This window comes from Epinephelus moara, chromosome 5 (genome assembly GCF_006386435.1).
Source record: "Epinephelus moara isolate mb chromosome 5, YSFRI_EMoa_1.0, whole genome shotgun sequence".
NCBI lineage: Eukaryota > Metazoa > Chordata > Actinopteri > Perciformes > Serranidae > Epinephelus > Epinephelus moara.
In genome coordinates, this window is record NC_065510.1 from 9768032 (window position 1) to 9791457 (window position 23426).

Below are 23426 nucleotides of genomic sequence, written 5' to 3' on the forward strand. Positions count from 1 at the left end.
TGGCACGATATTTCAGTGTAGCTGATTACATTTCCTGATGTTATGGAAGTGTGTCACTCAGATTAGGCAGATTAGCTGACTCTCTGTGCAACACCTACCACTTTACTGATACATCGTGACAGCAGCTTGGATCTGGTTCAAACAATCAGACATTTCTTGCAAAATCATCTCGGTCAGACATCAGCTAATGGCTCGGGTTGACCTGCCACAACAGCTCTGTATGTGGTGGCTAGTGTAAAGGTGGATATACAGACAGTCAAGACCAAAATCTCCCAAAGATGCAGGTAAAATAAACAGTTTATATTTTCTCTATCATTACCTGTTGTATGCTTTAAATATGATTTCTAAAAATTTAAGCTCATTGAAGCCAAAGGTAAGAGGTATAGAAATGAATACATGCATTTTATGTGGTCATGCATATACTGTATCACCACTAGATGGCGATAGTAGCCTAATGATTAATGTTATAGCTCTACAGTTTGAAGGCAGACTGTGGTTTTGAAGTAACAAACAAAGTAAAAAACACACTTTGCATTTATGTATTTATGCTTCAGCATCCCATTTGTTCCTGTAACACTCCTGTAGTGACTTATGTGGAAGTTTATGACTTGGTCATCCTGCTGGAGGGAAAAATAGGCAGCAAGGCCTCCATTAACCTGCCATTCCTCTCACTCTGTCTGCATTGTGTACATTATTACTATGCTGAAATATGACATTACCCCGGGTTTTTTGTGGTAATAACATTAACACAAATTAACATATTTCTCATGTAAGCACAACATCAGCTGAAATAAAAAGAATGATTTGACAGGGCCTCAAGATTAGGTCATGGTATAAGACCCATCTGAAGTCCCTGTAACATTAGTTGACTTTTTACTTTATTATTTCCACACAATGTATGTTGGGTTTTGAGTGGTCCCTGGGGGTTTGGGTTGCACCAGCTATTCATAAACCACTAAATGTGTGTGTGTAAAATTCTTAGTGTAAATAACTCAAACTGTTGATTTAGTGAATCAGGTTGCACCATTAAAACTTGACAAATCTCTTACTTAGTAAAGACTTGTGCTGCATTCATGTGCTCCTCAGATGGTCCCATGTCCTGAGTTTGGATGTCATTTTTTTGACATTGGTGCGTTCATGAGCTGTGACAGTCATAATGTGGAAACAACATAGACCAGTTGTCTTCCATGTTTTTCAAGGCAAGGATCCCTTAGCTGAAAGAGATGGAGCAGTGACCCCCTACTACATAGCCTACATTATATGAAATTGAGTTGCATATTAAACTGGGCCTACAATAATGTGAAGGGTGGCATATAAAGTGCCATGTATAAACATAATCATTTTATGGTGTATACAATACTAAGCTATTTTTACATGATGTTTGTGTCTGAGGTGGATAGTATTTCACAGTCTCTTGCTCGAAAAGTTAGCCCACAAAACGATCCAGTGTGGCTCACATGAATGTCCTCGAGGTCACGCTATGTGGACAGCAACCAACAGGTACAACCTCATACCACATTGCAAGTTACTTGTGAGCAAAAATGTATGTGCTATGGGTGAATCAGTAAAAAGTTCTTAACCATAAATCAAACATCTGCCATATTTCTGTATCTAAGCTGTGTTCCAAAATTTCCAAGTTACTGTTCCAACTAGAGAGGGTATCCACATGCATTTCCCATTATGTCTGAAACAAATTTTTCTGATTGTTACAGCACCACATGAAGGGTCTCTTACACGAAAACTATAAAAGTCAGAGTAAATCAGTTGCAAGGAAACATTTGTAGCCCTGTCCAGTCAAAAGCAACCAACAATGTAGACAGGAAGTCACTGTGGAATCACAAACTGCAAATTATATATGAAACATAACTGTGAATCCTTTGTAAATGTATGTGTGACTTTATTATGCATACATGTAGAAATAATGTATGTGCATTTTAGAGTTAGTAGAATTTATGCCACTTAGAATGATAATGGGCCTAATGCTATCATTAACTCAAGGAAACTACAAACATTTTTAAAGGTCCAGTGACAGAGGGATGTCATATGCTATAAAGCCCTCTGAGGCAAATTGTGATTTGTGATATTGGGCTTTAAAGATAAACTGAAATTGAATTGCAATTATTATTTAGACAGCCCTTTCAGGCTTTGTTATTGGGCTATAATGAACTTTGACTTGACTTATTTCTGAAGCACTTTGAGTTGCCTTTGCCTTAAAGTTTCCTTGCATAAATCTAGCTAACATTATTTGGTTATTTAGCTAAATATTATTCACAAGTCTATAATTTGAGGTGTTATCTTTGTGAAATGTAACTTAAAATCCTTCCGATTTGCATTATTATCAACAAGTATTTGATAAGATGTCAGGTCCAATATATGAGTCATATATTAGCAAGCTAATATTAGCTTTGTCAGTTGTTTTGCTTAACTAAACAACTGCTTCACCTGGCAATTACTGTATGTATTAAAATAAGTAGCATGAGTGGTGCAACCTGTTTGAATTTAGTGATGTGTTCATCTCCACTTAGTCATCACATGCGTCATAACTAGCCTACATAATTGGATTTAGAAAGACCTGATGGAGCCGGTTCCTGTGGCCCCAGGGCAGTTGCCTGCTTTGCCCAGTTGGTAATCCAGTCATGTGGAAGCTGAGCAAAGACTGGGAGTCCACAGTTAACAGTGAAATCCTTTTACTGTAATTCTGACCAAAATCACCAAACACACTGATGTACAAACACATATAAAGGTAAAAGAACTCTCACAGTCTCTCTGTCACCATGATTTCAAACTTGCTGGTGGCATCCCACAAACCTGTCTTCACTGCATCGGTGGACAAGGGCAGTTCAAGTCCAAGGTGTGTTGTAAGGAAATGTGCTACTTAAGATCAAATGACACTCCATCTTCTTCAAGGATTAAGAGATGAAGGCTGATACTAAAAGCATCATCACCTCTCTTTCCTTCACCTGAGCCTCGAGAATGGGCACCTGATAATGGAGCATAAACAAGTCCCAGAGGACAGGAGCCCACCTTGCATGGTGGGGAACAGTACTGCAACAACAATGTCTGCAGACCATCCAGCACAGGACAAGCAGGCTGGCATCAGTCAGGATAAATGATGTGTAGACCAATTTCCAGTGATTTCCTTCAGTAATGAATGCGAACATGAATAAATCAGTGACATCGTTTAGCACTCACATATACTGCTCATTTTGACTTTTGTATTCAATATTTTGTTGTTTCAAGTAGTGATAAAAATTGATTTTCATGCAATATATGAGGGGATTCTTATGGTAGTTGAAGAAGGAAACACCTCAGACATTGCCTGAAACAGCAGATAGATAGTACACAGAAAAAAGCACATTGAGGGAACTCAGCTATGAGCTACTTTTAAACAGGGAATGCACACTTGATCTTTGAAGACAGCAGGCTTTGGTCACTGTACTGCACTATTCCTCCTCCAGAGGGCGACAGATGTCCATATAACATACTGAGCATGTGTGTAGCCTGCATTCATAGCATTGTTTTTGCAATTATTTTACAATAAATTATGTATTTTACCATTTTGTTCTTTCAGGAAATGATGAAATATGTACACTTATGTACACAGTTCATACTGCCAGAAAAAAAAAGATTTAATACTTTTCTGTTGTTGTTTCTCAAGCTGTTTCACTCTTCACAGTGTTTTTAACTGCAAACAGCACCCTCATTTACTCTGCGCACTATACTGTGGGACACTGAATTCAAATAAGTTATTTCCATAGGCTAGGAAAGTTCCATCACTATTGTGATCATAAGCTACTCTCTCAAAGCCAGAAACCAGAGGACCAAGTCTCAAACTTGTGATGTCATAGGATATAAAGTCTGGAGCTGCTCCATAAACAATGAAGGGGAACCTGATTTTGTGGACCCACAAAATGTTTTTAATTTTTTAAAAAACCCAAATGAGCTTTATTCTGTTGTCGTGTTCTGTCCTGACACATAAAATGTACCCATATGCTCAGAACAATCCCCTGGGTGCTCTCAGTGTTGTCTATAACATCTTTCCCAATTCATTGTCTTTGGAGCAGCTCCAGACTTTACACTTGATGACAGAGCAAATTTGCGTTTTAGCACTCTAGTTTTCGAATTTGGCAGGAAGTTGTTCATGTTTAGGCTACTGATATTTTTTGGCTGTTAAACCAAAAATATATATGAATTTTGAAATGGTTTAATGTGCACACTTACTGTTTTATTAAGTAGGCCTATAGCCACATTTAAGTTGTCGCTCCTCTTGTGGGACCACACTGCATACTCAAAACCTCCTTGGAATTACTATGTAGGTTATTTTAGAGGTGGGATACAGATGTGTTCTGAACTTAAACCCTTAAACCTTTACATCCCCTATTTGAACTATCTGTTCATTTAAAGGCAACTTAAAATAATATAGAATTATTTTACAATCACAAAAACTTCAGTCTCATCTAACCTGTCAGACTCTGTGATGCCAGACAGTCTCATCTAACCTGTCAGACTCTGTGATGCCAGAGCTTTGTTTCTAAATGTAAGCTAGCACTTCAGTTCAAACACTGTAAATGATTTTGAATGGTAGATAAATATTTGACATTAATCATCAGTATCAGCCCTCATATCCTGGAACGCCTGTGGCAAATTTAACAGTATTACCGCTGCAAAAGGTTATGGTAAAAATGATTTTATTTTGTTAACATTTATTTATATCTCTGTCATAAATTTGTTTTTTGTGTGTGTGTGTGATTTTATTGTTTAAAGAGGTGAAATTGTTGCTGTAACTGTATAATGGAGGTCTGCTGCATGTAGTGTGAGTGCAATATACAATGTTTTGTAACCCAGGAAGAGTGGGTTAGTCATTACCAAGTAAACAACTAATGAGGATCTATTGTAATAACAAAACAAAAAAAACAGCTTCTTTTCATTTACAGATTTTATTTGATAAATCCCTAAATGGATTATTTTGCATTTATGGATTTATCCAATCAGCATGTTGATAAACGCATATGAGAATAATACAGTTCATTAAAAAAAAAAAAAAAAACAATCTGGTAATTCATTGAGAAAGTCATGTACTTCTGTGAGAAAAAAAAAACAAACAGCTGATATAAAATACTTTATTACCTTTCCCTAGCACCACCCTGAGGCCAAAAAATAAAGGATGACTCTGAACACCTAAATGTTTACCAGAGCCTGTGGGAAGCAGTAGAGAAATAGTGAACGTGTCACACATAGCCCACAAAAGTGGTTCCTTAAGTGGATCGGTTGCACCAGCAGGACGTACACTTGGACACACCCCTCGAGTGGACGTTAAATGTATTTTAAGCCAGAGATAATTAACACTTCTTACATCATTGTTGGTCCTGGTATACAATACAGTATTTGTGCAGTTTTTGTTGCCTGGTACTTTGATGACTGCCGGAGAGTGTACCAGATGTCAACATGTGGAGGCAAGGATGAAGGGAAGGTAATGTATTGTCACATGTGATGAGATGGGAGAGTGTAGTTTGTGATAAAACTATTTTTAATGGTCAATAAATGTCTGTATATGTTCCTGAACATGTTTCATTTCACTGTGAAGTGATATCTACTTTACTCTGCCCATGTTTAATGGTTAAAATAAAATTAGCACCACTGTAATTTTGTGTCAGAAAATTTAGTATTCATAGTAGCACAGGACACACCAATCAAAATGTCTTTGCAAAGGGCAGGGATGAGCAGGATATTGGCCATAACTCATCATCATAAATCTTGGTGGATATCTTCAGTATGTGTTGGGGAACAGGCCTACCCAGGCATTACGAGCCCAACCCATAGAGGGTGCCACAAATGCAAGAACTGTGTACCTCAAAACCCAAGGGACAGAATTTCACCAAATTTTGTGCACATTCTGTGGGGACAAGTATTAACAAGGATCTGACCTGTCATTTTGATACTTGCATGTGGGCATGGCCTATTAGTCTTTTTTTTTCGTGGTGCTGCTCAATTTGCTGTGAGCTGGAACAAGCTAGAGACACAAAACTTGGCACCAATGGTGGAAACGATGTCCCAGTGCTTCACATCAAATTTGATCCCAATCAGCTTGATGGCGGACCCATATTTTAACATTTTTAAAGACCACACCCCACACTACATAAGTCTGAATAACATCTACACCTCAATGTGCTCAACAAAAAGCCTCTCGGACAATAAAGGCGACCATTACGGAGTTGTTGCTAATTTGCACAAGGGAAAAACAGCAATGTGACATCTACTTTTTTAGATTTGACTGTATCAATACAAATTCGGTATCCAGCATTGCAGGACGGAGCTACACAATTCTGTTACAAATGAGCAAGACCGGTCAAAAACATGGCAGGCATCAGTCAAAAAGTCTTCGCAAAGGGCAGGGCTTAGCAGGAAATAGGCCATAAGTCAAGCTGTGTTGGGGGAATCCCAATTAAACTCAGTGGAGACATCCAGCACTACATCCTGAACAAGCATCCAAAGGTTCATTCACATCCAATAAAGGCAGAGCAAAGGGCGGGGCTTTAAGTGTGCAATTATTTAAATGTTGCTTACATTGTAATAATGAAACGACTATGTGAGAAACTAATGAAAATTAGGCCAGCCAAAGTGACTTTGCTCAGTTTTTTTGAAGCCTGAAACCCATTCACTGCTACTTGTGGCTTTGCTTTTGGCAACTGAGCTGCTGCTGAACCCAGGACTGCTGCTTGCGGCCATGTTTACACTGAAAGCCTGCTCTTTGCATGAGGTGAACATCTCTGAGTTACATTATCACATGCTGACATGGGCCTTACAGAGATAAAGAACTGTGAAGAAACTGAGCCCCAAAAACTCTGAAAAACAGACAGATGTGCAGTGAGAATATAAAGGAACTGACATACTGGGATACTGTAGGTGCTGGAAGTCAATGTGGAGAACATACATGTATTTAATGCGTTTGAATGTTTGTTCTCATACAAACATGGACTGTGGGAAACTGATCAGTGTTTGTTCAGAATGAAAAGAGCGTGTAGGTCTTAAATCTACGTATTAAAGTGCTGAAGTGTCACATCCACCGTCTGCTGAAACAGTAGATTTAGCTGTGACCTTTTAAGTCTCTTCAAACTTGTTCCCTGTCAATGATGGAGAAATCATTGCATGTATATCTACCAACACCGACAAAACGCTGCATGGGTGCAGATATAAGACAGATATAGATGCGTGTTTTCAAAGGCCTCATTCCCGTAAGAAAGCTAGTAAACTGAGCATGTGTGAGTATTTCGGTGACAGTTTTCATGAATGTTTTGCATCCACCTTGTCAGCCCTGTAAGATCCAACTATATTCACATAAATGTGTCTTGGGGGAGAGCTTGGTGGATGTGTTGAAATAAAGAAAAATAGTCCCTATCTGTTTCCTTTACTCATTTGGGACAAAAACAATGCAGATGGCCAGACATGAAGTGATGGGATTCGAAGTGTGTCAATGATGCGTGGCTTAGAAAGAAAAAGAAAGAAACATGACATAAAAGCATTGTTAACTTCCGTGGAGGTGTTCCTGGTCCTACACTCTGATTTTAAACTTTGATTTTTGAACAGATCTCGGCTATAAAAGGTCTGAAGTTACCCTCAGCTTCCAGTGAGTCTAAATCTATCTGAAGTAGAGTGGAAACAACAGGATTAAGGAAGTCAATGCACTGTACCACATGAACTGTATAAATACCACAGGAGGAGTAACACACACGCACACATACGCATACGCACACACACACACAAGCCCAAGGACACACACTGGCACACACTTGCACACAGACACACATATAGAGAAAATAAAGTCTATTTTTCACTGTTCCAAAGTCGCTCACTCTTTGATACACAGTGTACAGTATCTTTGTTTCACCCCATACAGACTGCTCTCACGCCAAGGAATGCAAGAATACACATAAAGATATTAAAATGGACTGATACTGTTCAACTGCAATTATAATGGGTTTAGTAAAAATGACAGTCTCTGCAAGCCAAGATGTGAATGCTTAATCATAACCAGAACAATAACAATGGAATTATTATAATCTTTGGACTGCCAATTCTCCCTAAATGTTTGTTAGTACAACTATACAGACGTTTTTCAAAGAAAGTCTTTCTTTCTGTCGAGGGCTCATAACGTTTAAAAAAATACACATATATATATATATATATATATATATGTCCACCTGCACATGACACTGAGTGTATGTGTTTCAAAGGCAATTCTTAGTAAGGGGTAACCATGAGCAGAAGGCAGAGTAGTAGGGGCGTAATAGTCCAAACAGAAGGCCTAGGAAGTCCAGCGATAAAGTGAGCACGAGTCAGTAGAAAGTTGCTGATCCCAGGTGAGAGTTACTGTTCAGTGTCCTGGGGGACAAAGAGTGAAAGGAAATAGGAGCACTGGTCCCAGTTATGTGGCAGAATGTGTGAACGGAGGCGTACGACAGAGGGAGAGAAGTTCATTGATTGGTTGGTGCATCCAAGAAGGGGAGTCGGGGATTCAGGGTGTTGATATGAGGTCACTCGGAATCCCGCTGGACCTCAGAGGCATCGGCTCGACAGATAGGGCAGGTTCGGTTAGCCTGGAGAGAACAAAAAATAAGGAGGTGAGCGTTAAACCGATAAACACACATTTATCTAAAATATGAATACATATTAGATGTGAACACCACGGTTAAAAAAGTGTTGAATTTGTGTTTATGGAAGCTGTTTAGAAGTCAGCTGATTAAAAGCCCAGTCACACCAGTATTTAAAAAAAGTAAAATTTAGTGGCAAAATAAATTCATTACACTTGCACTGCAGCAATCAAGGATCTGCTTATAGGAGCATGAAGTAAATCTGCACAAATTTCAATTTTTGTAAACATAGACACCCAAATTTACAGCACTGACCAATAGCAAGCTATAGCTACACCAATATCTGTCAAATATCAGTTTTGACATTGCTGATTTCAAGAGTCTAAATCCCATGAAGCTATCATCGCTTATTAGCTGTGTCGCTCCATCTTCTTCTATCGAACCGTTATATATATATTATATGTCAGAGTGAAAACTGCTCCACAAACAGGAATGGTTTGTAAACAGTATGAAACAGGAGTTGATGGTAGCTATGGAAGCTAGCTAAATGTCTGCTAACTGTCAGTTAGCTAGCTTGTTAACTCAGAAAGCCTTTTTCTCCCTTCAATAATTAAATGAAAAGATGTAATATCCTGAAAACTAAACACCAGGGCCCTGCACTGATGAAACAGAAACAAGCCCAGAGAGTTATTGTGACAGACTAGTGGTAGCATGTTCCAGCTGGCAAGCACATCAGCCATTTACTCACTATCTACAGTAGTTCGCCAACTAGTCCTGTGGGTAGTCGCTACATTACCAAGCTTCCAGAATTAAATGTTATGCAAAGACACATGGATGAATTTCACTGTGTCACTATCTGGTGTGACCTGGCTTTAAGGGCAAAGTGGGAAACAGTCCATACATTTTCAGTTACCCAAATAGCTGAGTGTCTTTACTCACCTTGAGCCACTTGTCTACACACTTGGCGTGGAACTCGTGATTACATGGCAAGACCCTCAGGAGCTGGCGAGACTCAAAGTCACACATACATACCACACACCTGGAAAACAAAGCAAGGTTGGTGTCATTTAAAACAGCATCTTGTACACACCTGCAGCCACCCACATGAAAGATTCTTCACCACATGAGAATTTTTAAAGGCAGAAAGGTACTCACAGTGTTTGCTCAGACTGATGGTTGTTGGAGTTGAACCTGTATGATGGAAGCTGTTCTATATCTGCCTTAGTAAGACCACGGGGCTTGGCCTCTCCTAGACGTTCTGCGAGGTTCAAAAGGGCCTGAGGGGTTCACGCAGAAATATTAAGTTTAGAGAACAAAGTTCTGGCCATGTTCATAAACTGTTAAAGTTGTGTGGAAAGTAACAGGTAGCAACTGGATAACAAATTATACATGTGTTATATATGGGATGAGAACAGAAGTCCCTTATAAAGACTTCAATGAAATCCTACCTTGTACCATGTATTATCATTATTACTATTTTTTTAATGTACTGAATGCTGCTGAATGCTATGGCTACAATTTGTCTTACCTCATAGTTCTCCACCTCTCCGTCGTCTACATCCAGCTCTAGGTTGATAGTGGGGGCCACATTTGGGGGCATAGGAAGCATGGACCTGTATTTGGAAGACAAGGTACACAAAATTAATTTGCTACGTCTCTGTGCTATATTCAAATTAATTGCAAATTCACCTGGGCAGTTCCAACATAAATTTGAGGAAGTGAAAAACACTTACAGGAAGTAAGGCAGGAAGCTGGGGTGGTATGGTGATGGGGGTACAGCCTGCTGAGAGCGGTATCGCCGGCTTGTGAATCGTCGAGGCATAAAGTGGGGATAGGGCTGTGAAAGGTGGGACAAAGAAAAGAAAATCAATTTATTCAACCAAGCGTTAAAGCTTCATTTTACCATAACTGTATATTATAATGCAAACAAATGATGATGATGTCATGGTAATGAATTTGTACTCACCACTGTAAAGAGCTCCTGCGACAGGGGGTCATGGTGTGAAAGGAACTGGAGGGGGGTGGAGGGCGGCAGAGTGGAGGGAGGCTGGTGGTGATGGTGGTGGTGATGGTGGGCGTAGCTGAAGCCTCCACCTACTGAAAGCTGCTCTCCTAGAAGCTCAACCTCATTTTCAATCCTTTGTAAGGGCTGAGAAGAAACACACTACGTTATCAATTATGTCATGATAGTGGTGGCACAATAACTGGGCCAAAGGTATTTTAATGATAATAAATTAATATCATTTCTAGGTAGAAGATATCCCGCTGTTATCGGACAAGAAAACTATCACAACTGGGGATTCATTATTAGTTAGAATTGCTTTTTAGGTCTACAATTACTAGTGAGCAAACAAAAACTTCACCCATATTAATGGTTTCCTTTTTACAAACCCAAGTTCATGTGTTGGCGTTATTTTTCGCACAGAATAACGCAAGTAAAAATAAATAAATACCAGATAAACTATAAAAACATAAACCATTCACGTACCGATCGTGGCTGCTGCGTCTGGAAAGGCAGGAACTGTCCGGGTGTGGGGAGATGGGGTGGGTGGTGGGAGAGGTGGGGTGGATGTGGAAGCAGGAACTGAGGGTCACTGGACAGCAGCGAGGGAAAGGCATACGGCACCGGTAAATGTTGCATTGAACACGCCGGTAGCATCTGGAAAAGTGGTGGAGAACAAGAGAAAGGAAAGAAAATGAGAAACATTTTAAATGCATGTGTAATGTGCCATATATTGCCACAAGGTGGCAGCCAAGACCTGGAAGATAATAAGCCCCCTCAGACAGGGAACCGTTCTGTAGGTCTACTTTTACCCCACTTTCCTTTTGAGAACTTTTTCTGTGGTTAAGTTGGAAGGAAGACTGTGCAGCACAAAGTGTACTGTTTATATTAGCAAGCAAACCCACACACTCCTACAAACTGCACGCTGCTGTGTTCCTCTCACCGGGTGGTAGTGTTGTCCAGTGCTGAAGACCACACTGCAGGCGGGGACTTGTTGTTGTGAAGAACAGGTAGGGGGAAGGTGCTGGCCACTACACAAAGGTGCTGCGAGACCGTGTGGAGGGACTGGGGTCACTGTGTAGGAGACTGGTACACTGGCCTGCTGCAGCTAAGGGAGAAAACACACCACAGTTAATATGCAGCCTCTCTCTCACACACACACACACACACACACACACACACACACACACTGTCTCATGTCAGTCTCACACATAACTTGAAAGTATTTGCAGACTTACCTGTTCATGCAAGTCCATGACCATGGCTCCTTGCTGTTGTTGCGTTGCGTGATGCTGTTGCTGATGATGATGATGGTGATGATGATGATGGGGGTGGTGGTGGTGGTGAGCAGCCGGGTGCAGTAGTCGCGGCGACAAGGTGGGAGGGTGGAAAGCTCGGGGCTCCTCCAAACTTGCGCCCGCACCTCCGGTTGTGGGAGGCTGGCCGTAGGCGCTGGGCGTGTGGGTTGGGTATGTCTGGTGTGTGGAGGGATGGAGGTTGTGGTGGTAGTTTTCATCCTGGTGCTCCGATGGTGACAGACGAGGTGCGGGGCCTTGGGTGGAGGGGTGGTGATGGGGAGGCAAGTGACGGGTGGGTCTGGAGAGACGGCCGCGCTGTCGCCTTGCTGGCGGGCTGGAGGTGGGAAGAGAGGGACAGGTTTACATTTGGGATACTCAGTTTACTTTTTACAGTGGAACTAAGGCCAGCCTTACACCATAGACTTTTGTAACGGTTTCACCATCTTAGGCAGTTTTCACCAAACAAGACACAGCAAAGCAAGTGGACAGTGAACATGGAGGGGACTCTGAGGAGGCGCAAGAATGTGAACAAGTTTCAGGTTCTCTTGTACTGTGAAAACTGAGGAGAAACCGGTTGAGCTGTGAAGTGAACAGGAGTCCATGTTTATTTCTGTGTGTATCTGATCCACCTGCCGGCTTTTATTTTAGTGAGAAATCTTAATTTTGAAAAGGTTTGCCTCTTATTTCCACAGTCTTCTTCCACTAAAATAGCACTGACAAACAACAGAGGCCAGTACAGAGTTGAGGCGACAAAATCCAAACTGTAAAACTTACACTGTCTTTAGATGTGAGAGGGTTTCAGACTTTAAGTAATTTCAAAGTCTTTTCAAAGTCTTCCAGTGTATGGCTGGCATAAGTTGTGGAAACCAAGAAACCAACTTACCTGCGTCTGTGCCGAGCAGGAGTGAGGCATCTCTCCTGGTGGTAGTGTGTGTGGGGGTGCGGTTGTCTCCGACTTGGGGGTCCTGACTCCCAGGGGCGGATTGGGGGAGATGGAGTGGATGGTGGGGGGGCGGATGAGGTTAGCTGTTCCAAGACAGACTGACTGGACAGCCTCTGGCGCTTTGGACTGGGGCTTTCCTCACTCTGCAGAGGGAGAGGCGGAGAACAGAGGAGGGGAAAAGAGGGAAGGAAAGGAGAGTGGGAGAGAGGATGAGTGTTGTGGTTAGTGACCCATAGCACTCGTATCAAATCAATTTCACCATGCTTTACAGTCCCTCTAGCCTACAATCCAAACTAGTGCATAGACACTAAGTTCCTTTGTGACTCATGGCATTTCCTGTATGATCCAGAGTGTGTGTGCTCATATGCATTTGTGTGCATGTGTGTGTGAAAGAGAGCATATTACACCACCAGCGCTCAGAGGCCCTGAGGCTGCAAAGTCACTTCCTCTTGGAGTGAGGAAATGCAAACGCAAGACAAGCACTCACAAGTCCATGTGCGAGTCATACGAACACACCCTCAACTGGAGAGCTCAACAAATACTTTCTCTCTGAGAATCAAAAAAAGTCAGCGATACGCAGAAAAACTGTGACATAGCTGAACATAGAGTCATCCAGGTTTGGACTGAGTTATCATATACTCTGTTTCAACCCTATCAACTCATCTGTGAGTCACTTCACTTACAGTCAAGCAGTGACTCTCACACTTGGCACTTGGTGAGGCAAGAGCACACACACACTCATGCTCATGTGTCAGTTCTTAGTCATTCACCCTAACGCAGACCTTAGCTGTGTTCTGAAGAACACATCGGTTCTTTAAGAGACACCACAGAGACTCTACGCACACACACACACATTTCCTCATAGTTACCATCTCAACACTTTTTCCCCCCTCCACTTACTTGATCCGTGCTTCCACCTCTCCTCTTCGTGGGAGAGACACGTTGTAAAAGTGTGATAAAAATGACTCAGCGGCTGTGACTTTTAACACACACACAGACACACACATACACAGCTCAGCAACCTTGAGAGCAGTGTGATAGCTAACAGGAAACAGCTGGAGAGCAGGCTGCAGAAACACACATACACACAGACACACACACACAGAGTTATGGAAACGCCCGCAGACATGCGCAAATTCACATTCACACATGGGCAGCTGCCACTGTTTGAGTTCTACAGCCTATAAAGAACAATACCTTCTGAAGCTCTTTAGAGGCAGACGCTGCTGTTCCAACAAACATGGATGAAATGTATTTTGACTGTAAAGCCTAAACACACTGTACACTAATGGCTCTATCGCTCGCTCGTAGTGCTGGATGTGACCTGGGCTTGACCAGCTTATGGGAAAGACAAACAATAACAATGACTTCATTAACTCTTGACCAGAGTGGACTGAGTGATAGAAGAGGAATGGAAAGCAGAAAGGACAAAGGAAGAAAAGGAAAAGTATGGATAGAAGGAGTGTGTGAGACAGATTACAGAGAGGAGAAGCTTGGTGGAGCCTCAGGGCGCACCAGACCCTTAATGACAGAACACATTTGGCTCCTATCGAGGGTTACACACCAAGATTTGGAGTGTGTCTGTCTATGTCTGCTCTTCTGAATTTCAGTGTACACTGACAATAAAGATGTATCTTATCCAAATTACCACGCCTGAACTTCTTTTTCTAAGATGACTGATGCATTGGTGAGCCTGTCCCAACACCTTCAAAACTGTATTACACCTACAGGCATCCTCACCTGCCCTTTCCGTAGTTCAAAACACATTTTTGTCCCCTCATTCTTTCTGGAAGTAATAGTAGAATATATTTACCAGCCAGCTTTTGAAATAGTGCAGTTGAATGACCCAAACATTTTTTACATAACTGACAAGGATTTTTGGTTTTATGTTTATTTTTTATTCATACTGTTTGTGCTCAAACACAGTTGTTTCCAGTTCATTCCCACATGTCGCAGCCTTGAACAATTCTAACATTCATAGTTGTTACTAGGGCGGGGTGTCATTTTAAAAACGATACCAGTACCAAAACCAGTATTCTTAAAGTCAAACAAATACCATCAAAGCACCTCATCAAAGCACCTTTTATTTCTACTTCATTTGACACCGATCATGTGAATGGAAGATCTGGGTTACATAAATTGTCACCAGATACCACAGGGGTGTAGTGTAGTCATACTTGCAAACATTTTGGTGGCATATTGACTCACTGAACTGCCAACTCTGTCAAATGCACCGCGCCCGACTTCACCCACCACAGACTGTATGGGTTGTAGTTGCTGCGGTAGTGGGCCAATCACACATCCCGTTAAATCAAAGAGCGCTTTCAGTGATTGGCTGCGCTGAGCCCACACTGAGATCAGATCGCTCTGCTCAAAACTGTTCTTTGCAATTGCCTCATAAATTGCAGAGATCTGCTTGTATACTTCTGTCTTCACTCCATCCACAAGTGTCTTGAATATCCCCAAGCTTTCCTACTGGTAGCTTAGCTCACTAACTTGCTATTGGCTGCTGCCTCACTGGTTTAGAACAGTTGCGCGCAATTATGTATTTCAGCCCACGTAGTTGTTGTATGTAGCTTGAAAATGCAATCGCATTTACACTTGTGCTCAAGTGTGATCACAGTACATCCATGATTCCATGTGTTCAAACACAATCTGATTGCAATCTGTTCGCCCAAAATGCAATTTAATGTACAGTGTCTGAGCATAGGATGAGTCCTACACAAAGAGATTTGGACATAAAGACACATTTAAAAAATTCTGCATATTCTTTTTGGTAAATTAAAAAAAAGATATATACTTAACTTCTTCATTAAGTAAAGCTATGATACACACTATAATAAAAAATGACATGGAAGGCGCACTCTATCTATGCCCGTGTCTACACAGGCTGGAGGGTACCAGCCATCCACCCCAACCCCCAAACCACTCTGCTCTTCTCAACAACAACCCCCTCTCTTCCGACCGACACCCCACAACCTCTGTACCAGCCTAGCCCCAACACCAACACCCTAGGGACATCTACTGTGCCCATTTTCATATCTAAGCCACCCCCTCCATCCCAAGCCTGACATATTCCCTCCTCACACACTCCCCACCCTCCTCAACAACATCCTCCCATCCCCCCCTTTCCTTCCATCAGATAAGCTGAACCCCCTCTTCCTCTTGCTCCCACCCCCTTTTTCCTCTGTCTGTCCTATCCTGTCCAAGACCCCGACTTAAAATCTGAGGGGACAAGACAAGAAGTTCTTAGACAGGACGCACACACAGAAGCACACACACACATGCACACACTGGTTTAACACATGCAGACTATTGCCCATTAGTATGAAAGTTTGATGGGCCTGTCTACCCGCGTTAGTTGGAGGGGAGCGGTGTCAGACAAAGGAGTGTGTGTGCGTGTGTGTGCATGTGTGTGTATGTGTGTGTGTGTCCTCAAGCAATATGCCTTAATGTGGCCTTATGTTCTAATAGAGTGCTGGTTGTGAACATAAACACACACACGTCTGGTCCAAACATGTTTCCTCTAAAGCCAGAAAAATAGAGAAAAAAAATTGCTGACTCTCAGAGGCTCAACACACACACACACACACACACACACACATAGATAGATACACAAACAGACACACATGGTGACTCCTGGCGCGGCCCAGAAACATTGTGAACAGCTCTATGGCTGATATTATAGCACATTCTGCAGTGCTCACAGTGTGGAGACCACACACACACACACACACACATACATACACACCCTCCATTCCTTTCACTGTGTCCACATTCAGCATGTGCACACACCAGGCTGGGCAGATATCCTAAAGCACGAGTACAGACACACCCTACCACGTTCTAGTTCACTATGTCCACATTTGGGATGTGCATGCATCCTCTCTCTCTCTCACACACACACACACACACACACACACTGTAACTGTGGCCAGCAGCTGTTGTGGCTTCGCTGTCATTGCTGAGAACCAAAATAAAGAGAGGCCCACTGAGTGTATGCGATCACACACCTAAGAAATACAACTGAGCCCAGGTTTCTCTTTTCCAGCATTCGTGCCCTAGAAATTGCGCATGAATGTGCACACTGCACACTGAGCAAATATGGTCATTTGCTTTTACAGATTCATTAATATTTGCAGACATGCTTCCACTAACACTCAAACACTTCTCCCTCCCCCACTTATTTTCTTTCCATCAACAAGATTTCAAAGCCCATTTTGTTTCCTCTGCCACTGTTCCTCCCTTCCTCCCCCTCCCTCCCCTCCTTTCCCTTCCCTCACTCCAACCAAGTCCCACAGCTGGAGGTGAAATCATTAGCAATACCCCCTCCCTGTTTTTGGCCTCACCTCCCTCCCCTCCTCCCTCCCTTCCCCTCTCTCCCTCGAAGCTTTCTGCAACACCTTCCTCAGCATCCTGCCTCCCCTCTTCTCCTTCTTTGCCGTTTTCTGCTTCGTCTGCTTGCTTTTTAAAGGTTCTGTCTGTAACTTTCAGAAAAGCCTTGTTATTAGTGACACCTCTCTCTGAGGCTCCTACGTGAACTGCAGTCATCATCCTATTGCTTGCGCTCCAGTGCTCGCACTCTGAAGCCATGAGAGAGCACCTGCAAGTTGGCCAGATAGATCAACCTCATGTTGACAGAATGCTGGAGAGTTAGTTAAAATCATATTCAGATTAACGAAACTGTTGGCAGTGTTCCTATATTTCATTTGGACCATTGGCTCCATGATCTGTTTGCAAATTACTTTATCATCTAACATTATGAATCTACAAACAACAGATCTATGTTGAGTAGCTAATTTATTGCTAGCTGGCTTAAGTAGAAAGCGCTTTGTACCACTGCTTCATTTACTGTTGGCTAAATCAATACTGTTTGTCATAATACACAAGTTAGTATCATGGATCAGTTAGCTGGTGAAGTTATTTGGTAAGCTAGCCAACTGTCGTGTCCACTCAGATAGGATTTTGCCTGCCCAAACAAGCAGAGAAGCTAAGGTTAGCCAGCTAGCTGCACTGATCTGACATTGGTTGCTTCAAAATTATCAGTGATATTGTGCTTAAAATGTGCAATATGTAAACTTTTTTCTAGTGAATTTAATTTCATAGTGTCTAATAAATAACAAGCACTGTCTGAGAAAAACTATATGTTAAGTGTAGACATTGCAGACATGTGGGGTCCATGGATGTTTCATTCCAGTAATCAGCTGATAAAACAAAAAGTTTCCACAACTGACTGATCACTTAAAAGCATGGTCAGCTCCGACAATGTCCTTTTTAATGAAATGAAAAGAAGGAAAAACAAAAACTGCGTTGAGCGATGTGAGCACAACAGCTCATAAGGAATGTGCTTACACACTTAACATTTCTCCATCCTTAGGGGACATACTTGCCACAGGCTCATGCTCTGTATGCAGGCTCTCTAGGCTTGTATAATGTGTTTAACGTATACTGTATAAACATACTTCAGCATTTGCTAAACATATAGCAGAGTTGAGATTTGCAAACTGTGCTGTGTTTGATTTTCTCAAGGAGGTACTACTGTTAAAAGCATATACACAATAAATAGGATTAACAACCTGAGAGTTAAACTTCCAATCAAAATGGCTCAAATTCTGCTGAAAAACTTCAGATTTTTACATTGTCATTTAGTTATTTCAGCCTAAGCAGTGTTTCCCATTGATGCAACTGTAGCAGAAATTCTCAAGTTACTTTAATTGGACAAAATTTTACAAGAAGTCATCATTTTCTGACAGTGGATATTCCACACCACAATGAGTGAAAGCCATAGGTTGCTTGAGTTCATGGCTGTGGCAGCACCACAACCAAAATAATTCCAGTCATTTTTACTGGCTACAACTCAGCCTCCTACTCTCTGAGACAACTATGAGTTCACTGGGGGAGCAGGAGACTCACACACTGCACTCTGCATATACGTTGTGAACGCACACACACACTGCTGGGAACTAGTTCTTTGTGTATGCGACTCAGTCCTTCACCCAGCAACAGCTCAGAGAAGAATTATCTAATATTGAGTCATTGCACAGCATGAGCTCAATCAGGCTGCATAGGGTGCAACTTAACTTCTTATGTTGTATCATGACATGTAAGCATGTTAAAAGTGTGTGGCTTACCTTATCGCTCTCCTCTCCGTATGCATGATCGGGGTGGCAGTGGTAGGACCCGCCAGAGGCTCCTACACAGAGAAGGTAAAGGGAAAACACAGTGAGACATATACCTAAGTGTGTAGAGCATAGTGTTTATAACTTCGCTTTTATATAAAATGTTATTCTTGCTCAGGGCCCCTACATGCTCTACATTTCATAACTGTTACACATCTGATTTTCATTAATGAATTCATTTTTATTCAATGCAAGATTTTGTTTGGAATGTCAAATACATCAAAATATAAAAAAATAAGTTTCATCACCATATATGTCTCATTAAAACAGAACATCAGCTCATTTGCCAGGACATTAAGGCATTCAGTGCTTGTAAGACCATGTAAGTTGAGTTATATTCCCCCCACACAAAACTGGAAATTGTTGAAAACGTGTATTTTTTCCATTCATTATGATTAATTATCACTGTGAAGAAATGTATAAGTTGTTGTTTTTTAATGCAATTCAATTTGGAGCACCAACCAGATGCATCTGACATATAAAAAAAGAGCTCAAGTTGATGTGAGCAGAAAAACCATTAAGTTGCTTTTCAACACTTTCCCATATTTACAGATGAGCCCTGGCACCTGTATGGATAGAGCTCCTGTATTAATTATCACTGTACTGTGTATTATTTTACAATACAATATACAAAACATCTTGGTAATACCTTTGTTGAAACTGATAGCACCATTATACCCAGAGACTCTTGTTTATCTACACGCAGTGTGTTTAATCCTTTTGTTGTTATTGTTCCTGTGCAACTTGGATTTAATACACAGCGGCAAAAAACAATGACAACATGTTTGTGAGAACGGGTGCTGACCGTGTGTACGGCACAAAAGTGACTAAAACACATATGGTATAGTCTTAGATCAGAGGCAGTGGATGTAGGTTCACACACACACACACACACACACACACACACACAAACACACACACAAAATAAACACAGTAATCCTGGATTAGAGAAGCTTTCTGATGATACCGCCGCTTGCATCACGGCTAAGACTTTTACTCTTTTGTTTTTCCACAATCCTTTCATCTTTTTATTGTCTTTTCTATTCATTCTGGCTTTTGTTTTTCCCTTTGTCATGGGCACGTCTTTAGCTGGGGACGTCCTCACCACAGATGGTGGCAGTGGTGTACACACCAAGGGTAAGCACTCCCAAGGGCACTCCAGACAAGGCTACCTTTACGATGGGGATGAAGAGAGCTAAAGTAGAAGGGAATAGATGCAAAAAGGCCTTTTTAAAAGAGCATTTTTCACCTCTCGGCTGTTTGTTTGTGGGATTTTTCCTGCTCACAGCCTCCCTCTTTGAAGAAAAGCTGTGATTGACAACAAAGAAGAGAGGGGGGAGAGAAAGAGAAAGAAGAGGCAGACAGAGTGAGGTTTTCACAACTGAATTCCTCAATCCTTAAAAAAGCATTTCCTCTCCAATCCCTAGAGCAGGCAAAATAAATGGATTGAAAAGGTTGAGTTAAGTAAAGCTTACATTAGTGAAGTGAAAACCGGCTAAAAGGCTATTTTCACTGAGATGATTTGGGACAGAGTACTGGTGAAGCATTCATGGGACTCGCCGGCTGCATAGCGCTCTTCTGTACGACACTCATTCACCGGTGACAATAGGCAAAAATCCAGCTCCTACCCTGAATATGGTCTCACTTGCACATTGTCGGACTCCGGTAAATTGAGTCAGAGACGAGTCATTCAGTCGGAGTCACTCTATAGAGCGCGACACAGAAGCTACAGAACAGGTTTAAAATGTTTCGATGACATCATGTCCACTGTTGGACTAACAGACTGCACACAGCACAGCACACACAGTTTAGTGTCTACACTTAGGGCCTCAAGGAAAGTTGAATAGTGGGATTGCGGTATGAATTTCAATGTGTGCGGACACGGTAATTTCTTCTCCTACATCTAGGAAATTTTAGAAAATGCTAATACCGGCGATTTCATGAATATTATAAACTTTAAAATATGTTAATACTTTAAATACACACACACACACACTCTTGTCAGAGAAGATACTGGACACTTATGCACACACAAAACAGACACACTGTAGGCAGAGTTGATGTCAATGTTGCATATGTTGGTGGGAAGTAGTGAAAAGAAGTGAAGAAAAGGAAATGGGTGGAGGAGAGGAACCAGGGGTTAAGTAATTGTTATTTAAGATTTTATTGTTGATTTAAGATTTAGATTAAGGAAAGCCCATCTGAAATGGACATGTATTACATTGAACAATCATATGCCTTAGGGCCCTGACACATCAAGACAACAGTTGGCCTTCAGCCACTGTCAGGCAATCGGTGAGGATCTGTCCCCCCAGTTGGTGCAGTGTGTCCTAAACCATTTGCCCCAGTCAGCCCTTGTGGGCCTTTGTAGACTGGTTTTCAGCCAATTCCGTATCAGAGATGGCGGTACCCATCTGTGAATAAAATCACTCTCATCGGCAGTTTAGCTCAACGCACAAGAAGATTAACAGAAGTAAGGGAAGCAAACAAACGTCTACCGTCAAGAGGGTGTCAGATCTCAACACACTTGTTATATTAGGTAAGATTGTTTGTTAGGTACTGAGCTCTTTAGCAGAGATGGTTCTTAATTGTTATTGTTCACTAGTGCAAGTTAAATATCATTTGTTCTGTCAACATTGGGATGTGTTGGTAATGTGCTAACTTGAGCTTTCCCTTTTTTAATGAAATATACAGACTATCACGACTGCCGATACGGAGAGTTATTTCCTCTCATACCGGCGCAGTACATATGTGCTGGTCGACTGTTGGCTGTAGTCTTTGCGTTGTGTTCAAGTGCAACTTTTTGGCCAAGGCACATGAGAAGTGAGGCGATGCAACACTTGGCCTTCGTCACCGCTCATTCTTTGATGTCGGTTTGGTGTGTCGAGGCCTTTACAAACATGTTTTTTTATGGACAGCTTTCATTTACAGTAACTATTTGAAGACTTCTAACAAGCTTAGAAGGTGAGTGCATGCTTTAAGCACAGACTGCCAAGCTAAATGTAAATTTGGGATGAGAAGGTGTCTGTCATAGCGAGGGATGCAATTGTGATCTTCTTTTCTGCTGTATTAACCAGACAATTTGAAATACTTGCACCGGCTGCAGAAAATTGCCATTGACTTCAATTGTTTGTTTTGGAAAATTAAGAAAATCATGGACACGGATTATTCCGTCTAATGCATGAAGCAACCCATAAAAGAAACGAGGATGACTTGGAAAGAGGGTGAAAGACAAGGCCGGCACAACAGTGATGGGAGGTGTGGATGAAGAGGGGGTGTGAAGGAGACAGAAAGGACTGGGGAAGAGAATGTGGGGGACAAGAAGAAGGCAAAGTGGCGGTACAGAAGAAGAGGACAAGGCTGGAAATGCACATGAAAGGGTGAGAGCACTGAGGAGGAAAGGGAGGTGGGGAAAGATAAAGAGTGGAGGAAAAAACATAAGGAAGACGACTGGAGGGGGAGAGAGCAGTCAGAGAGGGAGAGGAAGAGGGAGCAGGGTGGGGGTTGTGGCTTCCCCTCTTGACTGCTATTGATTTTCTGTAAGCCTCAGAGTGCATCAGCTATTTCTATCCATTTCCTCCACCTCTCCCTCCCTTTCTCATCCCCCCACCCCACCTGCACTCAGCTCAGACACCCTCCTCACACATCCTCCTCCTCCTCACACTCTCCATCACTTCATCACCATCCCTTCCTGCCGCCGATCTATTTCCCTATCTGCCCGGCCTGTCTCTCTCTTCCATATATTCCTGTTGCTTTATCTCACAGCACCCACATTTCCTTGCTTTCCCTATCGCACCATCTCTGTCCGTGATCTCCATCACCCTCTCTGTTGCAGTCTTTCTCTATTAAACTTCCCTTCTCGTGTCATACAGAAAAAAAGGGGGAAGGGGGTGAATAGAAAGAATGGCTGGATAGATAAGATGATGGATAAGTGACGGGCTAACTTAACAAATCACCAGGTGAACAGAAACAAATGGGGAAAATGGGTGGAAACATTGTCGACTGCTGCAGAACTTGTACCAATTTACATATTAAGAAAGTAAAGACAAATTTCAGCCGGGCATATGTGTAACCCACACACACACATATAACGCACCTCTCACATCACCCCGCCTCCTGAACACATGTCACAGCACACTTCACACCCTAGTGCAAAGCCGAGTCGAGTAACAAGCTGGCATACAGGCTTAAAATAGGCGGACATGTAACGCCTGCCCAGCCATTACCTGCCTAACACTGCTTCGCACGGGCCTGATGGCAAGTGTGTGTGTATGTGTGTATAGAAATGGGACTGATTCTACCTCTCTCCCACTTCATTGTCCTCCTCCATCTATTTATTGTTCTCTCCTTCCTCATTATCTTTCTCATTATCTTCCTCTCTGTTCTGTGACTGCAGCAGTCCTTGAGGTTGCTCCT

At 42.0% G+C, this 23426-nt stretch overlaps 1 protein-coding gene across 1 annotated transcript in view; it reads right to left on the reverse strand.

Moving 5' to 3' along the window:
- Window positions 1–4926: 4926 nt before the first annotated feature.
- The window catches only part of rnf38 (ring finger protein 38), a 28068-nt gene continuing 9568 nt past the window's right edge, over window positions 4927–23426 (reverse strand). The window contains exons 3-13 of the mRNA XM_050045188.1: window positions 18963–19024; window positions 12772–12974; window positions 11829–12222; window positions 11534–11698; window positions 11077–11247; window positions 10555–10737; window positions 10322–10425; window positions 10117–10201; window positions 9744–9865; window positions 9528–9627; window positions 4927–8594 (exon numbers count right to left, since the gene is read on the reverse strand). Coding sequence (XP_049901145.1) covers window positions 8532–8594; window positions 9528–9627; window positions 9744–9865; window positions 10117–10201; window positions 10322–10425; window positions 10555–10737; window positions 11077–11247; window positions 11534–11698; window positions 11829–12222; window positions 12772–12974; window positions 18963–19024 — 1652 coding nt within the window. The 3' untranslated portion in view covers window positions 4927–8531. The remainder of the gene's footprint in view (window positions 8595–9527; window positions 9628–9743; window positions 9866–10116; window positions 10202–10321; window positions 10426–10554; window positions 10738–11076; window positions 11248–11533; window positions 11699–11828; window positions 12223–12771; window positions 12975–18962; window positions 19025–23426) is intronic.